Source organism: Theropithecus gelada, chromosome 3 (assembly GCF_003255815.1).
Source record: "Theropithecus gelada isolate Dixy chromosome 3, Tgel_1.0, whole genome shotgun sequence".
Lineage (NCBI taxonomy): Eukaryota > Metazoa > Chordata > Mammalia > Primates > Cercopithecidae > Theropithecus > Theropithecus gelada.
The window spans coordinates 61989048-62012125 of NC_037670.1; the positions used below are offsets into that span (position 1 = coordinate 61989048).

General features: G+C 42.7%; 1 protein-coding gene across 8 annotated transcripts in view; it reads left to right on the forward strand.

Moving 5' to 3' along the window:
* COBL (cordon-bleu WH2 repeat protein) overlaps positions 1–23078 on the forward strand; it is a 300338-nt gene that overhangs the window by 224731 nt on the left and 52529 nt on the right. For 4 of the 8 annotated variants that reach the window (XM_025380656.1, XM_025380658.1, XM_025380659.1 and 1 more), the window contains exon 7: positions 6078–6216. In XM_025380656.1, the coding sequence (XP_025236441.1) occupies positions 6078–6216 (139 nt within the window). Of the gene's footprint in view, positions 1–6077; positions 6217–8152; positions 8324–17685; positions 20221–23078 lie in introns of those variants that run through there. The other 4 variants (XM_025380655.1, XM_025380657.1, XM_025380654.1 and 1 more) reach the window with 2 other exon arrangements.

Genomic DNA, 23078 nt, shown 5'->3' on the forward strand with positions numbered 1-23078 from the left:
AAGATTTGCTGATTTCTTCTTTATGAGCTTGTAATCTCTTGCTCTCTCTTGCATCTGTCTATGGTACCGCAGATTTTCTGGCACTGCTGCCAGCCTCTGAGCTCTCTAGTTTTCTAAAACCTTCAGCCATCCAAAGTGTTTCAGTTTTGTCTATATTCCTAGTCAACTGAGACAGAAACCAGTCCCTGAATAAGCCTCCCCACAAATCCAGAACATTGCATGTACTTTTTTACTTACTTCCTCCCAAGGGATAAGCGGTGAGCTGGGTGCTTTCTCTTGATTGCACTGAGCTGTGCTGGCCTCTGCATGTGGCACTGGCAGATCTCCGCTGTTGCAACCAGCCTCTGAGCTCCTTTTTTCTCAGTGGCTCCCAGGCATTCAGAGTGTGCCAGTTTTCCGTCAGTGCTCCCAGTCAGTCGAGACATAAACTAGTCCCTCAGGCAGCCCCCCTGAAAAGCTGGAATGTTAGACGTACATTCCATTCTTCTCTTTTCTTCCCAAGGGAAAAGCCATGAATTGGGCTTTTTCTCCTGCACACACTGAGCCATACTGGCTTAGGGGAAGGGCTGTCACAGTTGAGGTGAAATGGCTTTTCTTACCCATTTCAGCATAGCCATTCTTGGCATTAAACTTGCCTATGGTCCTGTGCCTTCTTAACTGGTTTCTGGAGTTCTCATAAAAGCTTCTGGATTACAAATTGCTGTTAAGTTGATGTCTTTGTGGGGAAACTGAGGTGTGGGGCTTCCTTTTCTGCTATCTAGTCAACATCGCTTCTTCATGACAAGGAGTCTTAAAATTGGGATAGCAATTTTAGAATCTTGTCTCCTCACTGAATTTTATGTGTTCTGTACCTGAGGAATTTTAGTAAATGGATTTATTAAAAACTCAAAAAATAGAGAAAAAGAAATGTGGGGAAAAGATCAAATTACAGAGCATTTTAAGAAGTTTCATTTGTTATTGCCAAAATCAAATAATTTCAATATTTAGATAAAGGCAAAGGGGCTAATTTAGTTAATTATGGCTCATCAATTCTGTGGAGTACTAGGCAGCCATTAAAAAACACTTGAAATTCCGCTAAGAGGGTTGATATTAAGTGTTTTTACCACAAAGAAAAAAAAAAGAAAATGGTAATTATGTGAAGTGATAGATATGTTAATTAGCTGATGTGATTATTACACTCTAGATATGTATATCAGATCAATTGTATACCATACACACACAATGTTTACTTGTTTGTTTCTTAATAAAGCTGAAAAACTATGGGAAAATATATGGCTAACAAAACAAATCTATGTCTCTCCCTCTGAAACTCCACTAAAAAAAAAAGTATTACTTCACTGTGACAAAGAGGAGAGAAGCATTGGCAGCTGATGACAGTTTTCAGTAGACACTTTGGGACTGCAGTATTTTGTTTTTGTCGTTGTTGTTGTTGTTTTTGAGACGGAGTCTCTGTTGCCCAGGCTGGAATGCAGTGGCATGATCTCAGCTCACTGCAACCTCCACCTCCCAGGTTCAAATGATTCTCCTGCCTCAACCTCCTGGGTAGCTGGGATTATAGGTGCCCACCACCACGCCTGACTAATTTTTATATATTCGGTAGAGACGAGGTTTTGCCGTGTTGGCCAGACTGGTCTCAAACTCCTCACCTCAAGCGATCCACCTGCCTTGGCCTCCCAGAGTGGTGGGATTGCAGGCGTGGGTCCCTGCACCCAGCCTGCAGTGTATTCTGATTGTGGTAAATACCTAGCAAAGCAGAAGAACCTAAAACTTGACTGCTGGGTGAAAGAGGCCCAGCAGAAGATGCCAGATCCTAGGACAACTCAGGAATTTGGGGCACATGTTTCTCCGCACATGACCACGGAACAAGCTGATGATGAAGGAATGGCTGAATACCTGCATGTGAAACAGTAAGACCTCCATACCACTCCCTGCCCACCACAACCAGATGTCTGCACTACCACCCCCTGCAGTGGTAGAACTAAGAGACTCTGACTCCAGGACATCAGGCACAACCGAGTCTGCACCAACACAGGGATGAGCGAAAACCCACATGCCACAGGAGAGCTTCAAGGCCTTCTCACCAGGGCACTCGGGAAGGCCTAACTTCCCTCAGGCAGGAGCTGGGCTTCCCCTGTGTGGATGATGGCTGAGCTAGCAGACAGTCCTGCATGTATGAATATCTGGGGATCTCTCAGCTACCGCATTTCTGCCCAGATCCCCACTGGGAATCCCGTTAGTGTATGAACAGACCCTAGACACAGAAACACACGTATTATAAACAATCAGCCACGAATTTGAGGAAGAGTCAAAATCTGATAAACAGAGGCCAAGACAGAGAGCAGAAAGGACCCTGGAGGAAAGTGTGATGCATATGGCTGAAGAAAATGGAAATTAAAATGTGTTCTTGAAAAAGATATAAAGCATAGTTTCCAAGAGGAAAGAGAAGCTATGGTATCCAGGAAACAAGACCGTGATGCTATATTTTAAATCCATAACAAGAAGGGGCTCTTGGAAATTTAAAAGAAAAAAAAAAAACCAGTAACAGAAATTTAAAAACTCATGAGTCTTACAATGGAGAAAATTTCTAAGAAAAGGGGGAAAATCAGAAAAAAATTAGGCAAGAGTACTCAAGAAAAAAAAAAAAGACAATTGAATTAGAATCCTTAGTGTTCAATTAATTGAAATCCCAGAGAGAAAGAAATAGAGGAAAGGAAAAGTTGAAAAGAATAACAGTAACAAATTCTGCAGAATTAAGGATATTCAGATTGCAGGGGTCAGTGAATGCCCCAGACAATGAATGAAAAGAGCCCCACCCAGCACTCGCCATCATGAAACTTCCGAGCAGGAAGGAGTAAGAAAGAATCCCCTGAGCCTGCAGAGGAAAAGCAGATACCATGCAGAAGACTGAGCCCCACTCTGGATCCAGGTGTCTCAGCTGAGCAGTTCCAAACTAGGAGACAGTGAGTGGAGTAATGGCTTAGCATTTTGAAGGACAGTTCTTTTCATCGTAGGTTCCTGTAGGCATCTATACTGACTGTCCAGTATAGTAGAATAAAAACATTCTCACAGTTTGAAGGTCTCAAAAATCTTCCTCATATGCATCTTGTGTCAGAAAGTTGCTGGAAACTGGGTGCCACTAAGATACAGTGAATTAAAAACAAAAACAAACACACATACAAAAACAGGCAGGGCCCAGCACAGTGGCTCACATCTGTAATCCCATCAATTTGGGAGGCTGAGGCGGGCAGATCACTGGAGCCCAGGAGTTCAAGACCAGCCTGGCCAACATGGCAAAACCCCATCTCCACTAAAAATACAAAAATTAGCCCGGCGTGGTGGCAGTGCCTGTAGTCCCAGCTACTCAGGAGGCTGAGGCAGGAAAATCACTGGAACCCGAGATCACACCACTGCACTTCAACCTGGGCGACAGAGTGAGACTCTGACTCAAAAAAAAAAAAAAAAAAGAAAACCCCACACAAAACAGGTGGAATATCCAGGAAACAAGGATCAGAATTGAATAGAGGGAAAGGGAATTTCCAGGAAATGCAATTAAGATGTGCGCATGTACCCTAGAACTTAAAGTATAATAATAAAAAAAAAAAAAGAAAAAAAGCTAGAAAACAAATCACTTATCAAGTTCAGGGAAAGCAAAAAGGTAGTTTAGAAATTTTAATTATGATATACATTATACATCTCAGCAGGAGAAAATTCCTGCTGAAGAGAACTTCTATTTTTCATAATTTTGATGCCTACTGTAAGTAAATATGTATCACTAAATAGTAAATATTAATTTAGATCTTTTGCTATAATTTTTTGGAAAATGGAGAGGAAAAGTATGAGTGTGTGTATGTGTGTGTGTGAGTCTGTTTATGTGTGTGTGTGTGAGTCTGTGTGTGTGTGTGTGTCTGTGTGTGTGTGTGTGTGTGAGTGTGTGTGTGTGTGTGTGTGTGTGTGTGTGTCTCTCTCAAAGAATCAAATCCTCGTCTTCTGGAGTAGGATGCTAATACCTAACATGGAAAAATCAAGAAACAGTACAATAAGCTTCTTATTTAGAAAAATGGAATAAATACCAAAAAAACAGTGTGAAGTGGTTACTGCTGGAGAGGGGGTGGTGGACAAGAAATTGCTTGTTTTTTGACTCAGCTTTGTGGGGTTATTTACTTTCTGTTATGTCCATGTTTTATGTAAAATTTATTACAGAATTTTAGAGGTATAGGAGGTTATACTGTAACAGAAGAAAAGAAAAAATTATTTTTAGAAGAAAAAATAGACTAGAAAAGCATGCCAATTGTTAGTAGTTTGAGTATTAATAAAGTGATTATGTTCTTCCTTTTATATATATTTTTTAACTTTTTTTTCCAATAAATGTGTGTTACTGATAAAAATTAAAAGGAGACTTTTTTTTTTTTTTTTTTTTGAGACGGAGTCTTGCTCAGTCGTCCAGGTTGCAGTGCAGTGGCGCGATTTCGGCTCACTGCAAGCTCTGCCTCCTGGGTTCACACCATTCTCCTGCCTCAGCCTCCTGAATAACTGAGACTATAGGTGCCCGCCACCATGCCCGGCTAATTTTTTTTTTTTTTTTTGTATTTTTATTAGAGACAGGGTTTCACCATGTTAGCCAGGATGGTCTTGATCTCCTGACCTCGTGAGCCACCCACCTCGGCCTCCCAAAGTGCTGGGATTACAGGCATGAGCCAGCGCACCCAGCCTAAAAGGATACTTTTTACACACACACACACACACACACACACACACACGTGCGCTCTCTCTCTCTCTCTCCCGCTCTCATTGTCTCTCTCCCCCTTTCTGTCTCCTGTATACGTGGTATACATGGTGCAAGCATGAGTTAATAAACCAGAGAGCACCAAGGTCAGAGTTGCAGTGGCAGACGTGGGGTGTTGCAGGCACCATTCCTGTGACGGGCCCTTGGGAGGCCAGGAAGTACTTGGACTGGAGGTGCAGACTTGGCTCTGAGCTGCTCCAGAGCAGGACAGCTCTCATCATATGATAGTCATCATATTCATTCTTTCTTTTTTTGTTTTCTTTTCTTTTTTCTGAGACCCAGTCTTGCTCCATCACCAAGGCTGGAGTGCAGTGGTGTGATCTCGGCTCACGGCTCACTGCAATCTCCGCTTCCCGGGTTCAAGCAACTCTCCTGCATCAGCCTCTTGAGTAGCTGGGACTACAAGTGCCCACCACCATGCTCGGCCCATTCTTTGCGTATACTCAGCACTGCTCTACACACAACGTTCTTTAAATGAATTTTAATCAATGAGAGTGAATGAATAAAAACTTTCACCCTAATGAGGAGAGGAGAGTAGGATTATGTAGTCCTTCGGAAACAAAGAAATGGAATTAGTGAATTCAATTTTACAGACAACACAGATTTCACGTTCAGCAATTAGACCTGCCCAGTATTCATGAGCTGCCTTTAGAAGCTGTGTGTCTTTCACTGTTGAAGGCTGTGAGCAGGAGATGGATTTCTGCTGTGGTTGGGGTGCTAATGTCCATACATTGATCTAATATCCCATATACTAAGAAACTTCATTGCGATTCTGGGTCAAGATGTGTCCACCTGTGGACCATTAGATAGTCTTGGCTGTGGCTGTTCTGGAACATGAACATGCAGTCAGGGAAGCAAACCTAAGTCAGGTCAGGGTGAGGTCTGAGCTGAACCCATCAGCTCTTCTCTGTGTGATCACAGTTCACGGCAGCCCATCCTGTTCCAGAGGAAATTGTTCTTCTTACATTTAATGAAGGGCTATGGGTCTCCTTCTCTTGTGTGACACGGAAGTTTACCAACCCTCCAGACTTGCCTGGAGTCCTTAGAAAATATGAGCTCCCTGCTCATAGGGGTCTTTGGGGTGTCTATGAGCAACAAACACTGTGCTACCTCCAGGCCACTCCTTGGACATCTGCTGGTCTCTCGCCTCACGACCTCCCCTGCCTGCATGGGAGGACCTGGAAAGGGAACTGGCCATCTAACAACCTTCTTGGAGCACCACCTTCCGCGTGCAGGTCCTGCCCCAGCACAGTCACCCTGACACTGCCTGCCTTTCTTTCTTTATACTTCATAGGTATCTCTAGGGTCACAGATTGATTTACAGAAGAAGAAGCGACGAGCGCCAGCTCCCCCTCCACCACAGCCACCACCACCGAGTCCCCTGATCCCCAACCGCACTGAGGATAAGGAGGAGAACAGGAAGAGCACAATGGGTGAGTGAGGCTTGGCCTGCTGTCTGCATGCAGGGATGCTTGCTGTGTCCTGGAATGTCACCTCTGATGTGAATTCCTGCAGTGGCCTCATCCATAATGGCATTAACTCAAAAAATATTAATGCTAAAGAAAGAAGGGCTGGAAAGAAAGAATTGCAAGTTCACTTCATATCTTACTAGCAGTATTTCGTGGACATTATGTGAGTATTTAGGAGGTGGGGGACGGTGGAAGCAGGGAAATGGTTGTAGGAGCCCGGAGAGGGTGAAAATGGAAAGCCTGTGAGTGTGAGTGTGTGATGTGTCTCTGATGACAAAAGGAGAAGTTCCTAAGGTGACATCGTGGAAGCTGCTTTGAAGGACATCTGGCATTTCAAAGAGATCTGAGGCCACAGGTGATATATAGACAAGTTGACATCAGCTCAGTAATTTTTAGACTATCCTGTTTGAAACTGATCTTCACTTATATTTCCTGGTACACATTTAGCAAAGACCCTGATCTTCTTTGAGAAAAAGAGAGCCCAGAGGAAAGAAGATAGACTCATACTATCTATGGGCAGAAAGAGACCTATTAGATCATCATCGCCCACCCCTCGTGCTACAGGCGAGGTGGAGAGAAGCTGAATGATGGCGCTCTCCGGGTCCAGGGGAGTCAGGGGTTCATTTTATTTTTAAATCATTCAACATTTGTTATTTCACTTATGTAGGAACAGAAATGGCTCTTTCAGAGAGTGGCTGGAAAATGGCAGCCTAGGAGTCACACCCTCCTGAGCTGAGAGCCCCGAGAATGGCCTGTGTCAGTGCTCACGCCGAAGCCACCAGCACTCACAGGCCATTCACCATGCCCTTTAACTCACCCAGGCAGCCCCACGTTGTGCCTTTGCCCTAAGGTCTGCAGCTGCAGGAGGGAAAGTCTGCCCAGGATAAGTGGCTGCCTTGGCAGTTTCTGGACCTTTAGTGAGAGCTCCATGGCAGTTTGTCAGCATCTTTCCCCTTAGTCAGTTCCCCACTTTTAATGTGTTAGCATTTCAGCCTGGGAGTCAGTTACCCTAAGAAGCAATAACCTATATTGCATGTCACCTCATCCCCTTTCCCAAAGGATTGAAAGAAAACATTGTCAGTGGATCATTAAAATAAACCTGGTTTTCTCCTATTTCATGAAGAGCCCCTCTTCTCCCTTCCAAGCTCTCTCCCCATGTTTTGTAAAGGGACAAAAGCCCCTGGTTTAAATCTTAAGTGACATCCACTGTAAATGGCTGTATGTAGTTGGATCATGCTGATCCCTAGGCCAGTCACTTCAACCCAGGGCAGGACCCCCTGACTCCGTCCTGGAGGCTTGAGTCCTTGTGTCCCATGTGCTTGGGACACAACATCCCCACCCTCTCTATAACTCAGGACATTCTTCAAAACAAACTTGGATAACTATTACCCTAAACAACCAAAGGGGTTGAAAAGTATAAATGGACTCAGGAGATAAGTTAAATGAATGCTTCATCTAGCCAGAATAGGTCAGTGACTCTAGAAAAGCAACAAGAATAGGCTAAAAACAGATGTATGAACCTGAAAAGGACTAACATGAATAAAAGGAGTTCCTTTAAACTTGACAAAGCTCTGTAGGGGGTGTTGAAGGATAGTTTTCAAGCCCAGCATTTATGTAGTTGTGTCTGTTAAAAAGAAATTGCAACCAGGCATGTCTTTCCAAACTGCTCCAATGATAGAACACTATGTATGTAAAATGTTAAAGTGTGAGTGTGGCTGGATGTGGTTGGTGCCAGATGAGAATGGATTAGGTGCTGGATAAGACTGGATCCGGTGTTAGGTGTGGCTGGATCTGGTGTTGAGTGTGGCTGGATCTGGTGCCCAGTGAGGTTGGATTTGGTGCTGGGTGAGTGATGGCTTAGCTTAACCTGCTGAAGTAACTCCCTATTGATTCCATATAGGTGGTGGACGGCAGGTGCCACAAAAGCCTCCCAGAGGCACTGCTCGGGGTCCACCCCAGTTAGTGCTCCCCCCACCCCCGCCCTACCCACCTCCCGACCCAGATGTGGTGGAGCCTCTCAGCTTTCCCGGGGAAGGCACTGGTACCGAGGCCTCAGACCAGAGACCCAAACGTATGTTCCTCTTGCTTCATTCTGACTGTGTTGACCGTTCATCTCTCTGGGCACTGTGATGTCGGGGCTGGGTTTCCAGATTTTCCATTGTTGTCTTTGGATGTGTGTGCCTTTCCTTCTCAGCTCTTGTTTCCCAATGCTGAATGCAGTGTGTCTGATTTCACAGAGAACGCACTCTGGAGAGCTTAACCAGGAAATCATGCCTATCTGTGGTCAGACTTCAGCTAAACACACACCTTGTGGTTGTAGGGACGTCAGCTAGGGGCCAGTGTTCTGATACTAGAATGAACCTGAGTGTCTGTAGAGAGAGACAGCTGTCCGGCACAGCCGTCATGTGATCTGGATGGTGGGCTGACTCAGGCGGGCTGTGGGCACACCTGCAGAGGTCGCACTCGAGAGCTGGGAAGACGTCCTTCGTAAGTTAGCCTTGGAACTCTGTGGCGAGCGGCCAAGCATGAGTACTACTTCTCTATGGAAAAGGAAACTGAGGTATGAGAAGGGGAAGCAGGTCACTTTGAGTGTACTAATAGCCAGAATGAAAGCCCTGCTTTGCTTCTGTTTCCTGGCACACCCTGTTTGAGATGAGGCTCTCCTTGTTGTTTCCTGGGGTTCTTTTGGACTTTAATAAGTGGGGATAGCATTCCCACCTCCAGACAGGCATAGTTTTATACACTTACTCTCTATACTCCTTGGCATTATGGGCATATTGGGCCTGCGTTTGGACCGCTTCAGTATGTCTTAGCTGTGCGGCGAAACTTCCTGATAAAGCAAGCGCCATCCTGGGCTGTGTACACGGAGCAGCACAATGTCACTGTGCGTGCAGCCGGGAGCCTTGCTGGTGCCCACATGAGTGTGCACAGCCTTCTGGTTAGGAAGTTCATACGTTTTTTGCCACTGGACTGCTTTATCTTTTTCTGTCTTCTTTCGAAATGATTAGCTGCCTGCCAGCTTCTGGGTAAAGAAGATAATTGTTGGATTACTTATCGAATTTCTCTAGGCAAAATAATCCTGATTCATTTTATCTTTCTTCACAAGTACCTCTTTTCCACCCTTAAAATACGTTTGATCATCTTGACATTCAATATACTTCCGAATGCAAATTAATTTTTTAGGGCATTCAAAAAGGAAGGGTTAGGCTTATCAATCAGAAAGACAGCAGCCGTGGCGTGGATGGCTCCAGAGCCATTTCATCTCCGAAGACAGTGGGTTTTAAGCCCCACACACCAAGGCCATAAGAGTCGGTGCTCTCTCCTGCGGCCGATGCCCTCACCTACAGAATCTCCTCCCTGTGGGAAAAAGTGAGGGAAAAATAGCTGGATGAAAGCTATAAAGCCAAGTACAGCCCGTTGGCAATCACAGAATGGGCCCAGCACCAGGGCTCTGTGGCAGCCTACACAGGATGGGAGAGCTGGGTGCAAACTTGCAGACCCTCGATTCCTCCTGGGTTCCCTGTGTGTTGGGGGCGCTTACTGTGCAGATGCAGCATCTGCTGGGGCAATGTGCCGACAAGATGTGGGAGGGGTACTTACCAAGGCTGCGTCAGGCTTGAGGCATCAGGCTTCATCCTGCATCTCTGCAGAGCTGTGGAACCTCCCCACCCGCTGCCCTTAGACCTTCGGACAGGTCTGAGCCGGAAGGAGAACGAAGTGGCAAAGAGAAGACCAGACTCACCTTCGTCTTGCCTTGTGGCTCTATTTCCTCCCTGTGCCCTCTGCCAGCTCCATACTGGTTCATTCCCCCAGGTCCATGCACCTGGGGCTTCCTTTGCCCTCAGCATCATAATTCGCCTTCTCCCTCCTCTTCCCCTCTCACACCCACAGCAGTGGAGTAGGGGGAAGAGGAGTTTGGGACAGGGAGGCCGAAGGAGGCATCAGATGGAGTACACCAATTTCAGTTCCCCCTCCCCTGCAGACCAGCCAGGCGCCTTGCCCTTCTTGAGACTCGGAGTCTCCCCTCCCTCTCCTGCCCCGCTCCAGCCCGCGCTCTTGGCTGCCGGCGCACCACAAGTTCAAGCATCCACCTCCGAGCTTTTATGTTGCTAATTAGCAGAACCAGCCTGCCCATTGTTTATGGCTTTACAAACCAGGATTCCCCGCCCAAGCAGGCAGAATGCAGCTTGCCTTCAGGACTTAAAAAAGTTAAGGAAAATGAATCTTTTCTTTTCATTTGTTGTATCTTTTTACAAAATGTTGAAATCTGGGTGATCCTTCCACCCATCCCCAGCGAGGCACAGGCTGTTGGCACCTGAGTGCTGGGTGTGAATGTGCGTCCCTGTGGCCCGTGTTCACCCCTGCGCTCCTGAGCAAACTTCTGGCTATTTTTGGCTGTGTGGAAGCTCAGTGGAGACATTTTAATGCCAGCTATAAGCACTTGCCTATCTCCTCTTGAGTTCAGTTTTAAAACTATGTTCCTCACATAACAAACACTGTGTTTATAGGGGAGCTTACCCTGAGTACCTACGAGGTCTAGTCGGTCCACCAGGCATCTCACAGAAGCTCTCTCACTGCTTCGTAGGGTATGCACAGTCACCATGGGGAAACTGAGGCAGGAGGCCTTACCCCCATAAGCGGTATAGAGGGGTTTCTGTTTATGGGATCTCAGACTCTCAGTGTTTGCTTCATCCATCACCCTGTACTTCTCTCCTGCCGCTGCAGAGACTCCCAGGGGACAGTGTGGCTTTCACCTCCATTGTGATTTCTACAGCAGATGGTATAGTCCTCTTAGGCTGTTAAAAAGGAGAAATACACTTTTTTGAAAACTAGTGTCCACTAACCTTCATAAGATAAAAAGATTCAAAAAGCTAATGGATAATGGATTTGCGCGCAGATTTAAGAAGGCGAGGAGAAGACATAAATAGGTCCTATACAACTTCACCCTTTATTTTATCTCTTCAACTCTGAGCCATTCTGTTCCAGCCATTCCCCTGTCTCCTCCCTGACCTCTGTAAGATCTTGACCCAGTCACAGGCCTGATGACTTTGCTGGGGTCTCAATAGGCTACTGCCAGCCTCTCTTCCACAGCCAGCCTCCTACCAGCCTGCCTGGAACTCAGCCCAAGCACGAAGCTCTCACTCCCATTTTGATGCTGAAACTGTTGTTAGTACTCGATACTCGGTCATGAAAACCACATTTACCTGGAACAAAGGCCAAATGGAGAAGACTGTGTGCTCAGATGTTCAGTACCACTTATGTGTGGGGCTTCTGAACTCTTGTGAACAAATACATGGTTTGTATCAAGAGTTCAGAAGAGGTGGAGCAACCACCTGCCCGGGTGTATGTGGCTGTAAGAGGCCACCTCTCGGCAGCCAGCTCTGCAGCTCACTGAGCCCGTGTGCAGATTGCTCTCAGCTCCCTGCCTGCTCAAGCCACAGCTGCACAGTGCAAGTTCTCTGTGCACGCCCTTAGGCCATCTCAGGTACCTGTCTCTGGCAAGCCTCTCACTCCCTCCAGTGGGAATTCCTCCCACTACCCTCTAGGCGTTTATCCTTTACCGTACTCGCCATACCGTATTACACACACCTGTTATGTGCCTCCTCTACTAGTTCGAGCTGTTGATACTTGAAGGCTTAACTGTTTTATCCATATTTGTATCCGTCCTTCAGATTGGTGCCTGACACATAGCATAAATTTACTAAAGAAATATACCAGAATTTATCTCACCATGTGAATTGTAAGTATCAAATTATGGTGGAATATGCTATTCTGTTCAGCTTCATTAAACATGTTTTCCAGGCTAAAGGGCATCTAGTACCCAGCATTTTAGGTCTGTCTATAGGACACCCCTCAAAAGAGTTAACACTGCATCAAAGACCTGTTGCAGTTATACTTGAGAAAGATATGAAGATCTCCGTGGATTTCAGCATCCAGCCTTGGTTTCTTCTTGAGTGGTTTCTTGGTCTGGCCTTGCTTCTGGGATGCCTTCAGTTGTGTGTTGGCCTCTCTGAAGTGGCTCTTAGTGATTCCCACCTCCTGTGTTCACCCCCTCGCCTCTTGTAGTCTCTTGCCATGAATGCGCACTGTACTTAGTGACTCCTATCTAAGGAATCAAATATGACAAAGGTAGTGGGATGTCACTTCTTACATCCAAGTTTAGGGTTGAAAGGGACTGTGGTCTCTATCTTGGGCACCCTCTCTCACTTGCTTACTCTGAGGAAAGCCAGCCACCACGCTGTGAGCTGCTCTATTGAGACCCATATGGCAAGGAGCCGAGGGAGACTTCAGCCAACAGCCAGTGAGGAACTGAGGCCCTTTGTCCACTGATCATGAGCCTAGAAACCTGCCAACAGCCACTTGAGTGAAGTTGGGGGCAGATCTTTCCCCAGTAGAGCCTACAGATGAGACCATAGCCCTGATTGACACCTGGATTGTAGCCTGGTGAGAGGCATCCAGCAAAGCCATGCTCAGATTCTAGACCCACAGAAACTATGGAATAGTCGATGCTTATTGTTTTAAGCCTCTAAGTTTTGGGATAATTTGTTCTGCAGCAATAGATAACTAAAACAAGTTTCAAGTAAGCAAAACCCATCTCAAACCTACTTCAACAGTTAAGGAATGTGTTATCTCATGGAACAGGGATCCCAGAGTGGAGTAGCATTCAGTGTTAGTTGAATCTGAAGCCCAAGTTGTCGTCAAGGATCTTGGTTCATCCCAATTCTTCTCTGTATCATCTTTGGGGTCGGCTTTCCCCTAAGACTGGGAGCAACGGGTCTGTGGCTCTTCCAAGTATCATATCCAGACACTAGAATTTTCATAAGAGGAAGACAGACTATCTCTTTTAATAGTTTTGTAGGAGAAAGGAAACCTTTCCCAGAAACCACCCCCTACTAAAAGTTCCTCTCATGTTTCATTGACTACAGTTGAGTAATACACTGACCCAATTCTTTGGCAAGAATAGAAAGACCTTAGATGAGCCAGGCCCACCTGGTAGATGTGGATGGGGTCAGCTTTCTCTGAGGTACTTGGAAGTCACTGGTCAATGCTGGAGTTCTGTTAACTTGGAAGTATGGGTGATGTATGCTATGTGAACAACCAGCAGTGTGCACTACACATGGGTTGCACCCTTCAGTTTGATTTTAGTCTGGAGCATGGAGGATGTGTGATGAGTAGGTACAGAGAGGATGGTGAGCCAATGTTGAAGAGCAAGTGGGTGGATTTGGTTCAAAAACAGTAAGGCCAAGCATCTGAAAGTCAAAAGTCACCAAAGAACCGTCCTCCTTGAGGGATGATTTCAGTGCAGAACTGGCCACTTCAAATCTAGCCTCCACCTACACTTCTCATTTTCTGCTTTTCCAGAGCAGAGGAGCTATTGTAAATGCTCCTAGCAGTAGAATATGCCTATTCAGTGTTCAGGAATGAAGGCAACTGCTTTCTTGATAATCTTTGTAGTAAGAGGTGTGTTCCTCACACGAATCTGAAGAATACTGGATCTCACTTGAAATTACTTCCTGCTGTAGAAAGCATAATCTTGTCTCTTCCAAAGTTAGTTTAGGGTAGACAAAGTGCAGCCTTTTTAAAGGCAACATAGGGCAAGTGTGAAGGTGTGTGTGGCCAAAGAACAAACTCGTGCTCCCTGCTGTCACCTTGTGTAGAACTGAGATTTCTGTTGCCTGATCCAGGCTGTCCATGTCTTCCTGGCTGTCATGGTCAGGACAACTTGCAGAGTCTGAGTTGATAAATACCACACATATAGGAGAAGGGCTATTAAGCTATGTAACCTCTCAAAGCCGCATGTCACAAAGGGCATTACTAGTAGGATTTTGGTGTGTGTTTGACGTTTCCCAGCATGGTTTTAAGAACAATGGAAGAATGGCTCCCTGGCATGTGGTCTTTAGTCATGTTTTTTCTTATTAATAAGATTTTGCATTAAACTTTAGATATCTAATCATGTACATAGATGCTTTTATGTGCGTGTCTAAACTAATACAGTTGTGTGTATGTGGATGTTTCCTCATAACTTTCTAATCAGCTTGCTTTCTGCCAACATTTGATTTCAGTTGAACCTTCATTGTGAATCACCATAATGGAGCCTATTCCCTTAGTGCATTGAATTGTTTATTTACAAGATTTGCAGTGCCGATTATAATTAGGCTATTAACAAGTTATGAATTATCTATTTCAATTAGCAGACCTTGGAGATTTAAAGATCAATGCATATGGAGCTCAAATTACAGATTCCCTATTTACTTTACATTTTTAAAATGAAAATATTCAGTGACTGTCATTTTCTTACACATTTTTCTACAACAGGCTTGAGCAAATAAATCTTTCCTTGGGCATACATTTACAGGGTAATTGACAAAAGATCAAAAGGCATAAAGGGAAGATAGGTCATTGTCTCCTGTTCTAAGCGACCCCCCAACAAGGGATACTATTTCTAGCTAATTGATTTTAAATTTGTGACCAAGTGTCCAATTCTAAAGAACTTTAAGGAAACTCTAAAACAGGGAAATAAAATGAGAGGAATGAACTCTCTATTTTGAATTAGAAGAGAGTATCTTGAGTTTGATCAAAGCAAAAATAAGAAGAATGATGATTTATATTGTAAGCAAGTGATCCAGCAGAGGAGCTGTGAATCTAGAAATACTTGTGACACAGCTGGAAATATTTGGTGGCTATAATCCTATCTCTACATTTGGGGACCAGATGCTCACTAAGGGCTGCTGGCTTGGTGAACAGCCATGTGCTGCTTGAGCAGAGGGCATGGAACTGGAGAAGGTAGGACAGGAATTTGGCTGATGCCCCTTAGATTGGGACCAGTCCTCATTAGAGTCTCCTAATGCCTTTTTCTCAAATTTGAGCCCAAACTAAGTACTTTTCCTATTTCAAAACAAAGCAGTTAATTCTAAGCTTGTGACACAACCACAGTTCTGTGCGTCCTGTTTGTCGTGGGAATCACCTGTGAAACGCTACAGGTGTGGCGCTCAGAGCAAGCCCTGGGAAGCATTCTTGCCCTTGGCTGGTGTTTATTTGCCACTTTCCTTCCCTGGCAGGAGAGCCAGCCACACAGCTGTTCCTGCTGCCACGGGACAGGCATGGCATCCAGGAAAACAGGAAGTGGGTCGTGAGCAAACGGGCCTTTTCATAAAATGGAAGGAAATCGTCAACTGTGGGAGCAGAATCTGTCCCTACTCAAAAGTACATTAGAAAAATACAGAACTGAACTTTTAGCCTGTTATTATTGTACCCTGAAAACCATTAAATCAACCCAACGTAGACTACAGATTGGATGCAGCTTAGAAGTAGTGAGAATCACAATAGCTCTATATATAGCTTTTTTAAAAAAACCTTATGAGCCTATTTCTTTTTGCTAATTACTTCTTAGTCTTTTATTTACAAGGTACAATGTCCCTAACTTGAGAGAGAATTAAAGAACTTAGTGACAACTCAATGGAACAGAACAGCACTTTGCCAGCTCATAAAAGCAGATTGTTAAAATTTCAGGAATTTTGCAAACCAATGGCTGAACAGACCCACTATTAAAAAGTAAATTATACAGACATACAATTAAATAAATAATATTAAAAACAGAGGTATCAAATACTAAAAACTCATCACCTCCTAATTATTTTAGTACATTTCATTACTATTTCGATGTTGTTGAGGTTGTTTACATATATCAGATCTGTAGGATTCAATGCTATAGAATAGTAAAAATGTATCACAGTGCACTACTGCACATCTCTTCCCAGCACCGCAGTGACTGATGTCAATAGCAGGAAATAAACCATCAAAAAACTATTTATAGCATAGGAATTAGCAAATGTTATAAATCAGGTATTGATTGGTCTTGTTAATTGTCTAGATGTAAGACAGTGATTGGGAAATGTAATAATGCAGATTAAATGGAAAAGTATGTCATATCTGTAGCCAATACATTGTGAATAGCAGAAAAAATTGAATTGTACCTCCATTTTCCAAAAACCATGATCAATTCAGCCAAGTCATTCATGGGATTGACAGATGAGTAAAATTCCAACATACATCTTTCTGGTTTTATTTTCATCTTACTGTCTGATGCCATCATGTTGAAGTTATACTTGTTTGTTAACAGTAATAATTGACTGGCTACAGATTAAAGAATCTAGGAAAAATTAATGAAAGCATTCTATGAGAATCAACTGGTAATACAGAATTCATAAAAAATAGTATTGTGCATTTTATTACCTATAAATTTTGTGCTACTTATCCTTTATATAAGTAAAACTGATTATAACTATTTATAACTTTTTCCTCCGAAGAGCTGGTTAGTAACCATTTATCAACATACCACTCCAAAGTAGTAACAAATATGAATAGAAATGGTGAAAAGAAGTAAAATTATTTAGTTAAGAAACCTGAGAACAGATTTCGTTGATTTTCATGAGTCAGTGCTCAAGCCCTAAGCTGATGCAAATAAACACAACTGTATCTTGTTTCCTGGAGCTTTAACTTGTAGCATGAACTCAGGTTAGGCATAAAAACCATGTTTAAGAACTTCTTTTTGGGTTTATGTAAATTTAAGTCCTTCCCAGAAATAAGGCATAAACATCTTGATTTTTCAAGAATGGTTTGAAGATGTTATTAAATATCATTTCCTTGTTTTACTAGTTAAGAAGTAAATAGAGATTCTGACTCAGGCATTCCCTTATGACAATAGTCTTCTAAACTGTCTTAGGAGGTTTTAGGTGATAATGTGCACTCAGGCATGGCCCTTCTTTATTTTAATCCCTCTCTCCCAAGGCCTTCTGAGATTTAAAGCTACTCTCATGTAATAGCCCTTTGCACCGCGGGTCAGTCTCCCACTAGAAAAAACAGCAGCACTCAAGAGGAGTTTGCTCCACAGGTACTTGCAGTAGATGTCCATCTCTAATTCAGTAAATCAACCAGTATTCTCTAAGTTTATATGTGGGGCCTGCCCAGTGTCACCATTATCAAGATGGGATATACTGATCTGAAACTGAGGGCTTCACAAAGCCATATTGTCTGTTTTCCTCTGGAGTTTTACAAGTAACTTAGACTTTTTTTCAAGAGGTAAGAAATACATGACTTTTGCCTACCAGCTGCTTCGTGTCTCTGCTTGTGAGGACCTTAGGTTTCATATCAGATGCAAATCATTTTATGTGACAACCTGAAAGACTAACCATGAGGGAAGTAATGCTTATGATATGGTTCTTACAGGAGACAGAATCGTATCTGTTGGGTCAATAAGCCCTTTCCACAGCTGGCATACAAAAAGACTAAATGGAAAGGAAGAAAACAATAACAATATGCTTTGGCTTGCTATGCAGTGTTAAATCTCCAGGGGCTGGAAGATGAATGATAATGGCAAATATTTATTTCACCGCAAGTGTGCGTTCACATTTTGCCATTTATTTTCCCCCACAGTTTATTGCTGTGCATCATTCCCTACTCAGGCCAAGCGCTTCTGATGGACGGGCCTCTTCCTGACCTCGGACCTTTCCCAGTGTCTCTTCTGCCCTGGCTCTGATTTTCCTGTTGTTCTTCCTCCTTTCAGGATGAAAGGGCTCATTGTACACCCACAATTTTCTTCCTTTGGGATTTACATATAAATGCATAATAACAGAGATTTGTTTGACTGAGGTTTATATTTTTTTGAAGGAGGTGAAGACTTTTATATGCAAATTTCAGGTTGATAATATTCCCCTGTCTGGAATTCACTGATACTTGGAAATGTTCCTGTGAAGAACTCTGCTTTATTTTAATTCATTATTAACTCGTATTTTTCTTATTGGATATTCAATTCCAGATTTTATTGCTCATTTTTCTTAAAACTAGATTGTGTCCATAAATTGACCAGTATAGTCAATTTGGATAGAACTGAAACTTTCTGTCTACCTGATAAAACTAAGTGCCTAAAAACATGAACTATAAATATAGTTAGTAGGAACTCACAACTTATATATACTATCCATTCAATGATACATAGGACCCAATGTTTTTGTGTTTTTGAGGTTTTCCCATTACTGTGTACTTCGCCATTTTACATAGTTCACTAAAAAGAAAAAAGCAGGAGAAGAAGAGTGTTCTATTCATTATTCTATATTATGATTCTCTTCATTATTCTATTCTATGCATTATTCTGTTCATTTCTTCACCCATTTATTCACTAAACAGTGACACAGTACTTACCGGATGCTAAGTATTACACCAGTTTTGTGGGCTATAAGAGTGAATAACAAGCACATGACCTCTGGCCTTGGATTTTACTACCTGTGGCTCCCCAGGCACATGAAAAGAAGTAAAGATGGTTCCATTTGATAAGTACTAGTCCCAAGGGTTGTACATGTGATAAAGATACCAGAGGGTGTGACCACCACATCTGTGCGGAGGTGCTGCCGGCTCCTCTTTGAGTGTGAGATCCCTCTGCAGTGGCACAAACTCACCCAGTTACGAAGAGCTAGTCACCTCAGCTGCATTGTCCCAAGACAGGCAGAGTAGGTAAAAATAGTCATATGTTAAAATTCAAGGTTTAGATAAAAAGACAACTAGTTCTTGCTTGCTTTGATTAACTTTTATTATGCAGATGCATTTGAAGCTTGTCATATTTCTCTCTAAAAGATGTTTTTAAATGTTATTGCTCAAAGTTAAAAAAAAAAAAAAAGAATCAGTAAGTATTCCTGACATGTAGGACTGTTGCCAGGCTGATCACAATGAAATGTTAGCTATGACTAATGAAGGAATTATCACAGCTTACATTGGTATTAATAATAAAGAAATATAAGTCAAAGCTATATGTAAGTGCTATGTATTGGTGAAAAAACCAGAAAGTTACAGAAATTACTCACAATGAAGCATAGAACAAGTTAGTTTTTCATTGAAATAAAGGACTTTTGTCTGATAAGTAGCAGTCATTTGACCTCAAATCATTAAGTGGGGAAAGTCTAAACAAGAAAAGGTAATGTTTACCTGAATGTTGGAGAAAGCATTAGGATTTATGTCCCAGACTTAAAGATTGTAGAAGATTGTATATAATTACAGCAATAAGCATTTGTGTAAGAAGTAACTATTATGCTGAAGAAAGATGGGCACAGAAAATCTCTAGGCAAATCCTTGGAACAGGGGAAAGTGATACTGCTCATAGAATTATTGGTTCAAGAGGCAGAAAATATGATGCAGTAAGTATATCAAACTCGAGTAAAAATAGGGGACAGAGGTATGTGGTGGGGAAAAACAAAGGCAATAGGGCTAAGTCAGCTTACATGGGGTGAATAGAATTTGAACATGGCACTCCCAATTTACTTGATCATAAAGTTAGCCAAAGACGTGAGTGGTCGATCTTTGACAATACTCTAGTGATCTCCATGAGAGATGGCCTGATAGATGTTGTATAGAATCAAGGGCCATTTGATGAACAAGTTTTGTAGATTTACATGTAACTTGTCACTGTGCTGGCATTAGAGCCTTCTAAGAATCAGACTAATTAATTAGGTGAAACATTTTTTCCCAAAGCACTTGCATTTCAGAAAGTTTCTCATTTCTGACTCAGCTCAGAACCTATCCCTTATTGCAGGTCATTTCTTCTCCTTATGAGCCATGTCTGTTTCTTTTTTCCATCATGTCATACACCCTATCCACAAAAGATGGTAGCTCACGTTTTCTAACTAGAGACATGCAGACAAGTTGATAGCATGAATAATCCCTTGGGAATACCAATTCTGTAGCAAGTGCTAAGGTAAAAGAAAAACTGTGCATTGTTTTTCAACTATAGTTGGCTTAGATTCTTAGTTTCACCCTGGAGACTGTGTTGCCAGTGGACAATTGAGCATGCTGTGATTTCTAAAATGCAAGCTAGTTTATATGATAATGTTTGCCATCTCACTTCACCAATACTTTTGACCTTTTCATATGATTCTAAAATCATTTACTTGTAAATAAATGCTCCTAGTTCTACAGATGAAACAATTTGGAAAAATCTTAAAACTGTTTACTCACTGACATTTTATTTTAGCACCCATTATAATCAATCACACATCGCATCTGTGTTTGTGATGCCTATCAACTGCTAATTTTCACAGTTTTCATGCTAATTTGGATCCATAATATGGTACAGTTTGTTCACGACTTCCATAGCTCATGTAATGTGATTCAAAACGTTTCCACGTGCAGACTAACATTTCCCATAACAAAACAAACTTTTCTGCCATAGGCATAAGAGTACATCTTCCAAAAATTACAAGAGAAAGTGAGGGCCTTTCAAACAAGTATTCAAGATGTCTTGAATAATCACAACCACTTACAGATTATCCAGACCGAGAAATTAATCCACATACAGAGCACTTGCTTCCTCCAGCTTCTTTGAATTGTGTGTGTGTGTGTGTGTGTGTGTGTGTGTGTGTTAACTGTTTCATCCTTCATACCCAGGGAATGTGGAGCAGGAGAAAAACCCAAAATAGCTTTTGCACCTTATTAGTCACCATGGTAAAATGACAACAAGCAAACTTCAAACACTTCAGTGAAGACAGAGGTTCAAGTATTAAATAAAATGAAGCTCAGGAGTTATCTGTATATTTTTGGTTTCTTTGCTTTATTTGTCACCAATAGCAACACATAATTGGTAACCCTTTTGTCGAATAACTCCCTTTGCTGGAAGCTTTGTGATTTAAATTTACTGTTACTTCTGTGTTGATTTTACCCTTAAAGGCTTTGTATTATAGCCCTTCTTTTTCCTTCTTATTAAGAAAATGACAAATTTTTATTACTGTGAACGAAGCTGCGTAAAAGAAGGCTCTGAGTGTATTTTTCAGTAAAGGGAAAAAAGACCCACCCCCCCAAAAGAGATTAGATCTATTGAGATTATTTAGACTGGACACACTGTTTCCTGGTTGATAAATCTGCTACAGGGCTTCAGGGCAGGAAGTGAGGAGAAAAAATAACCAAAACATAAAACCCGAACACAAATGGAATAGCCAATATCTATCGTACTTTCTTCTTTGGCCCATAAGGGACAAGATTTAAAGAGCGGATGCATCGTTTCCCTGTATGTTTTGTGTGAATAAGAAGTGGTAGGGAGGAATATAAAGACATCCTGAATCATACAAATCATCAACCACAGGATGGAAATGGATGGCAGATTGCCATGTCTAGCCCACACACGCATCCTCTCTGCCAGGTAAAGTTGCCAGTATTAAAAGTCAGATTTGGCTTGAAATTCTGGTTCTTCCTGGCATGTCTAAAGAGCCTTCCCAAAGGACTCACATCCTTCAAGTAAGCCATGAGCATAGCTTGGCAGCAGGTGCTCCCTGAGCACAGGCCGGCACTTGCCATGCGCCACGGAGCCCACCAATCCCACAGCTGACACCCAGGCTGAGAATCCAATATTTTCAGGCTCATGTTTTTCCAACAAGAAATTTAAAGGGAAAGTGATTATGTCCTATTGTCAGGACCCTGAGAGGACCAGAGAGGCAGATGCACAAACTTACAGAGCTGCTGTTCCAACAAGAGAAGTGTAGTTGGTGGTAGAAGTAAGCATATTTGTATCGCTGGCCTGTTTCTGCCTCATCCCTGCACCCTTCACTTGGCCCTTCTCTCTCAATCGTTTCTCTCCCACTTGGTCTTTCATATGGGCAAACCCCAAATCTGCACCCACAGTGGTGTATTGACAGGGCTGTGCAGGGAATGCCCTGGAAGGCAGATTCCCTTTCATGTCTGCTGGCTCCATTCTGCCCCTTTACATTGTCATTGTCATATTAGTGAGGACTGGGTGCGATCAGGCCGAGGGCGACATTTTGATGAGCTGGAACTGTCACTCACTGCACAAGTGGCCTACATTTGGAGTCTTCAGGCTCCATAGCAGAAACCTTACATGTGAAGACTAAGTTACTTAAGTTCAATAAATATAAAATAATAGTAAATGGTTATAAATTGAGACGAGCTTCTAGTAGGAAAATTACAAGTCTCCATTTAATATTGCAAGGTGAAGTGTAGGAAGAACATTGATGGGGATTTCTGGGTTTTATGCTATTTTTTATATTTCACAGCTTTGTAGGAGTATAACTCACACGCAAAAAACTGCATATGTACAAAGAAAGTATATAATATAATCAGTTTTGACACTTGTATTCACCATGAAACCATCACTCACCATCGAAAGAATAAACACATCCATCACCCTCAAGTTTCCTTCCATCCCTTTGTCATCATTTTTAACCTGTGCAAGTATGTGTATGTATATGTGTATATATGCATAAGACATGCACACAACTATATATATTACTTTTTGACAGTACTGTAAATCGAATGGGCAAGTTAGCAAAATATAGCTTTTAATAACAAATCCTAAATTAATTGAGAAGTAAAACTCCATTCTAGCTAATTGGGAAATTGTTTAAATGGAGAACATTAAGTGTTAAAATTGATGACCCTAATGATAAAGCTTTGTATTGATCTGAGGAGAAAGAAAGCTGGTCACAGCATTTTAATAGTCATCTGAATGCATCCTTTGTGAAGTGAAAATGTGGGGATGTGAGTGCACATACAACCTTTGGAACTATTTCTCCCTCATCCAAGTTTTCAAGAGGAAACAAAGGTAATTTCTCCACTTAATTTTCTTCTACCAAAGAAGCATGAGTGTGTTATTTAAACCATGTTTACCAAAAGTAGCTGAGACGGGGTCAGCCCACCTCCTCTGCCGCGCCAGGCTGTCTTGAGAACTGCCGACCAGGATTGCTGGCTCTAGTCAGCTGCCTGGCTGGGGCTAGGCAGCGGCAGGCACCAGGGCAGCATCTGTCCTGGGCTCCACTGCAGCAGTGGCCAGCTGC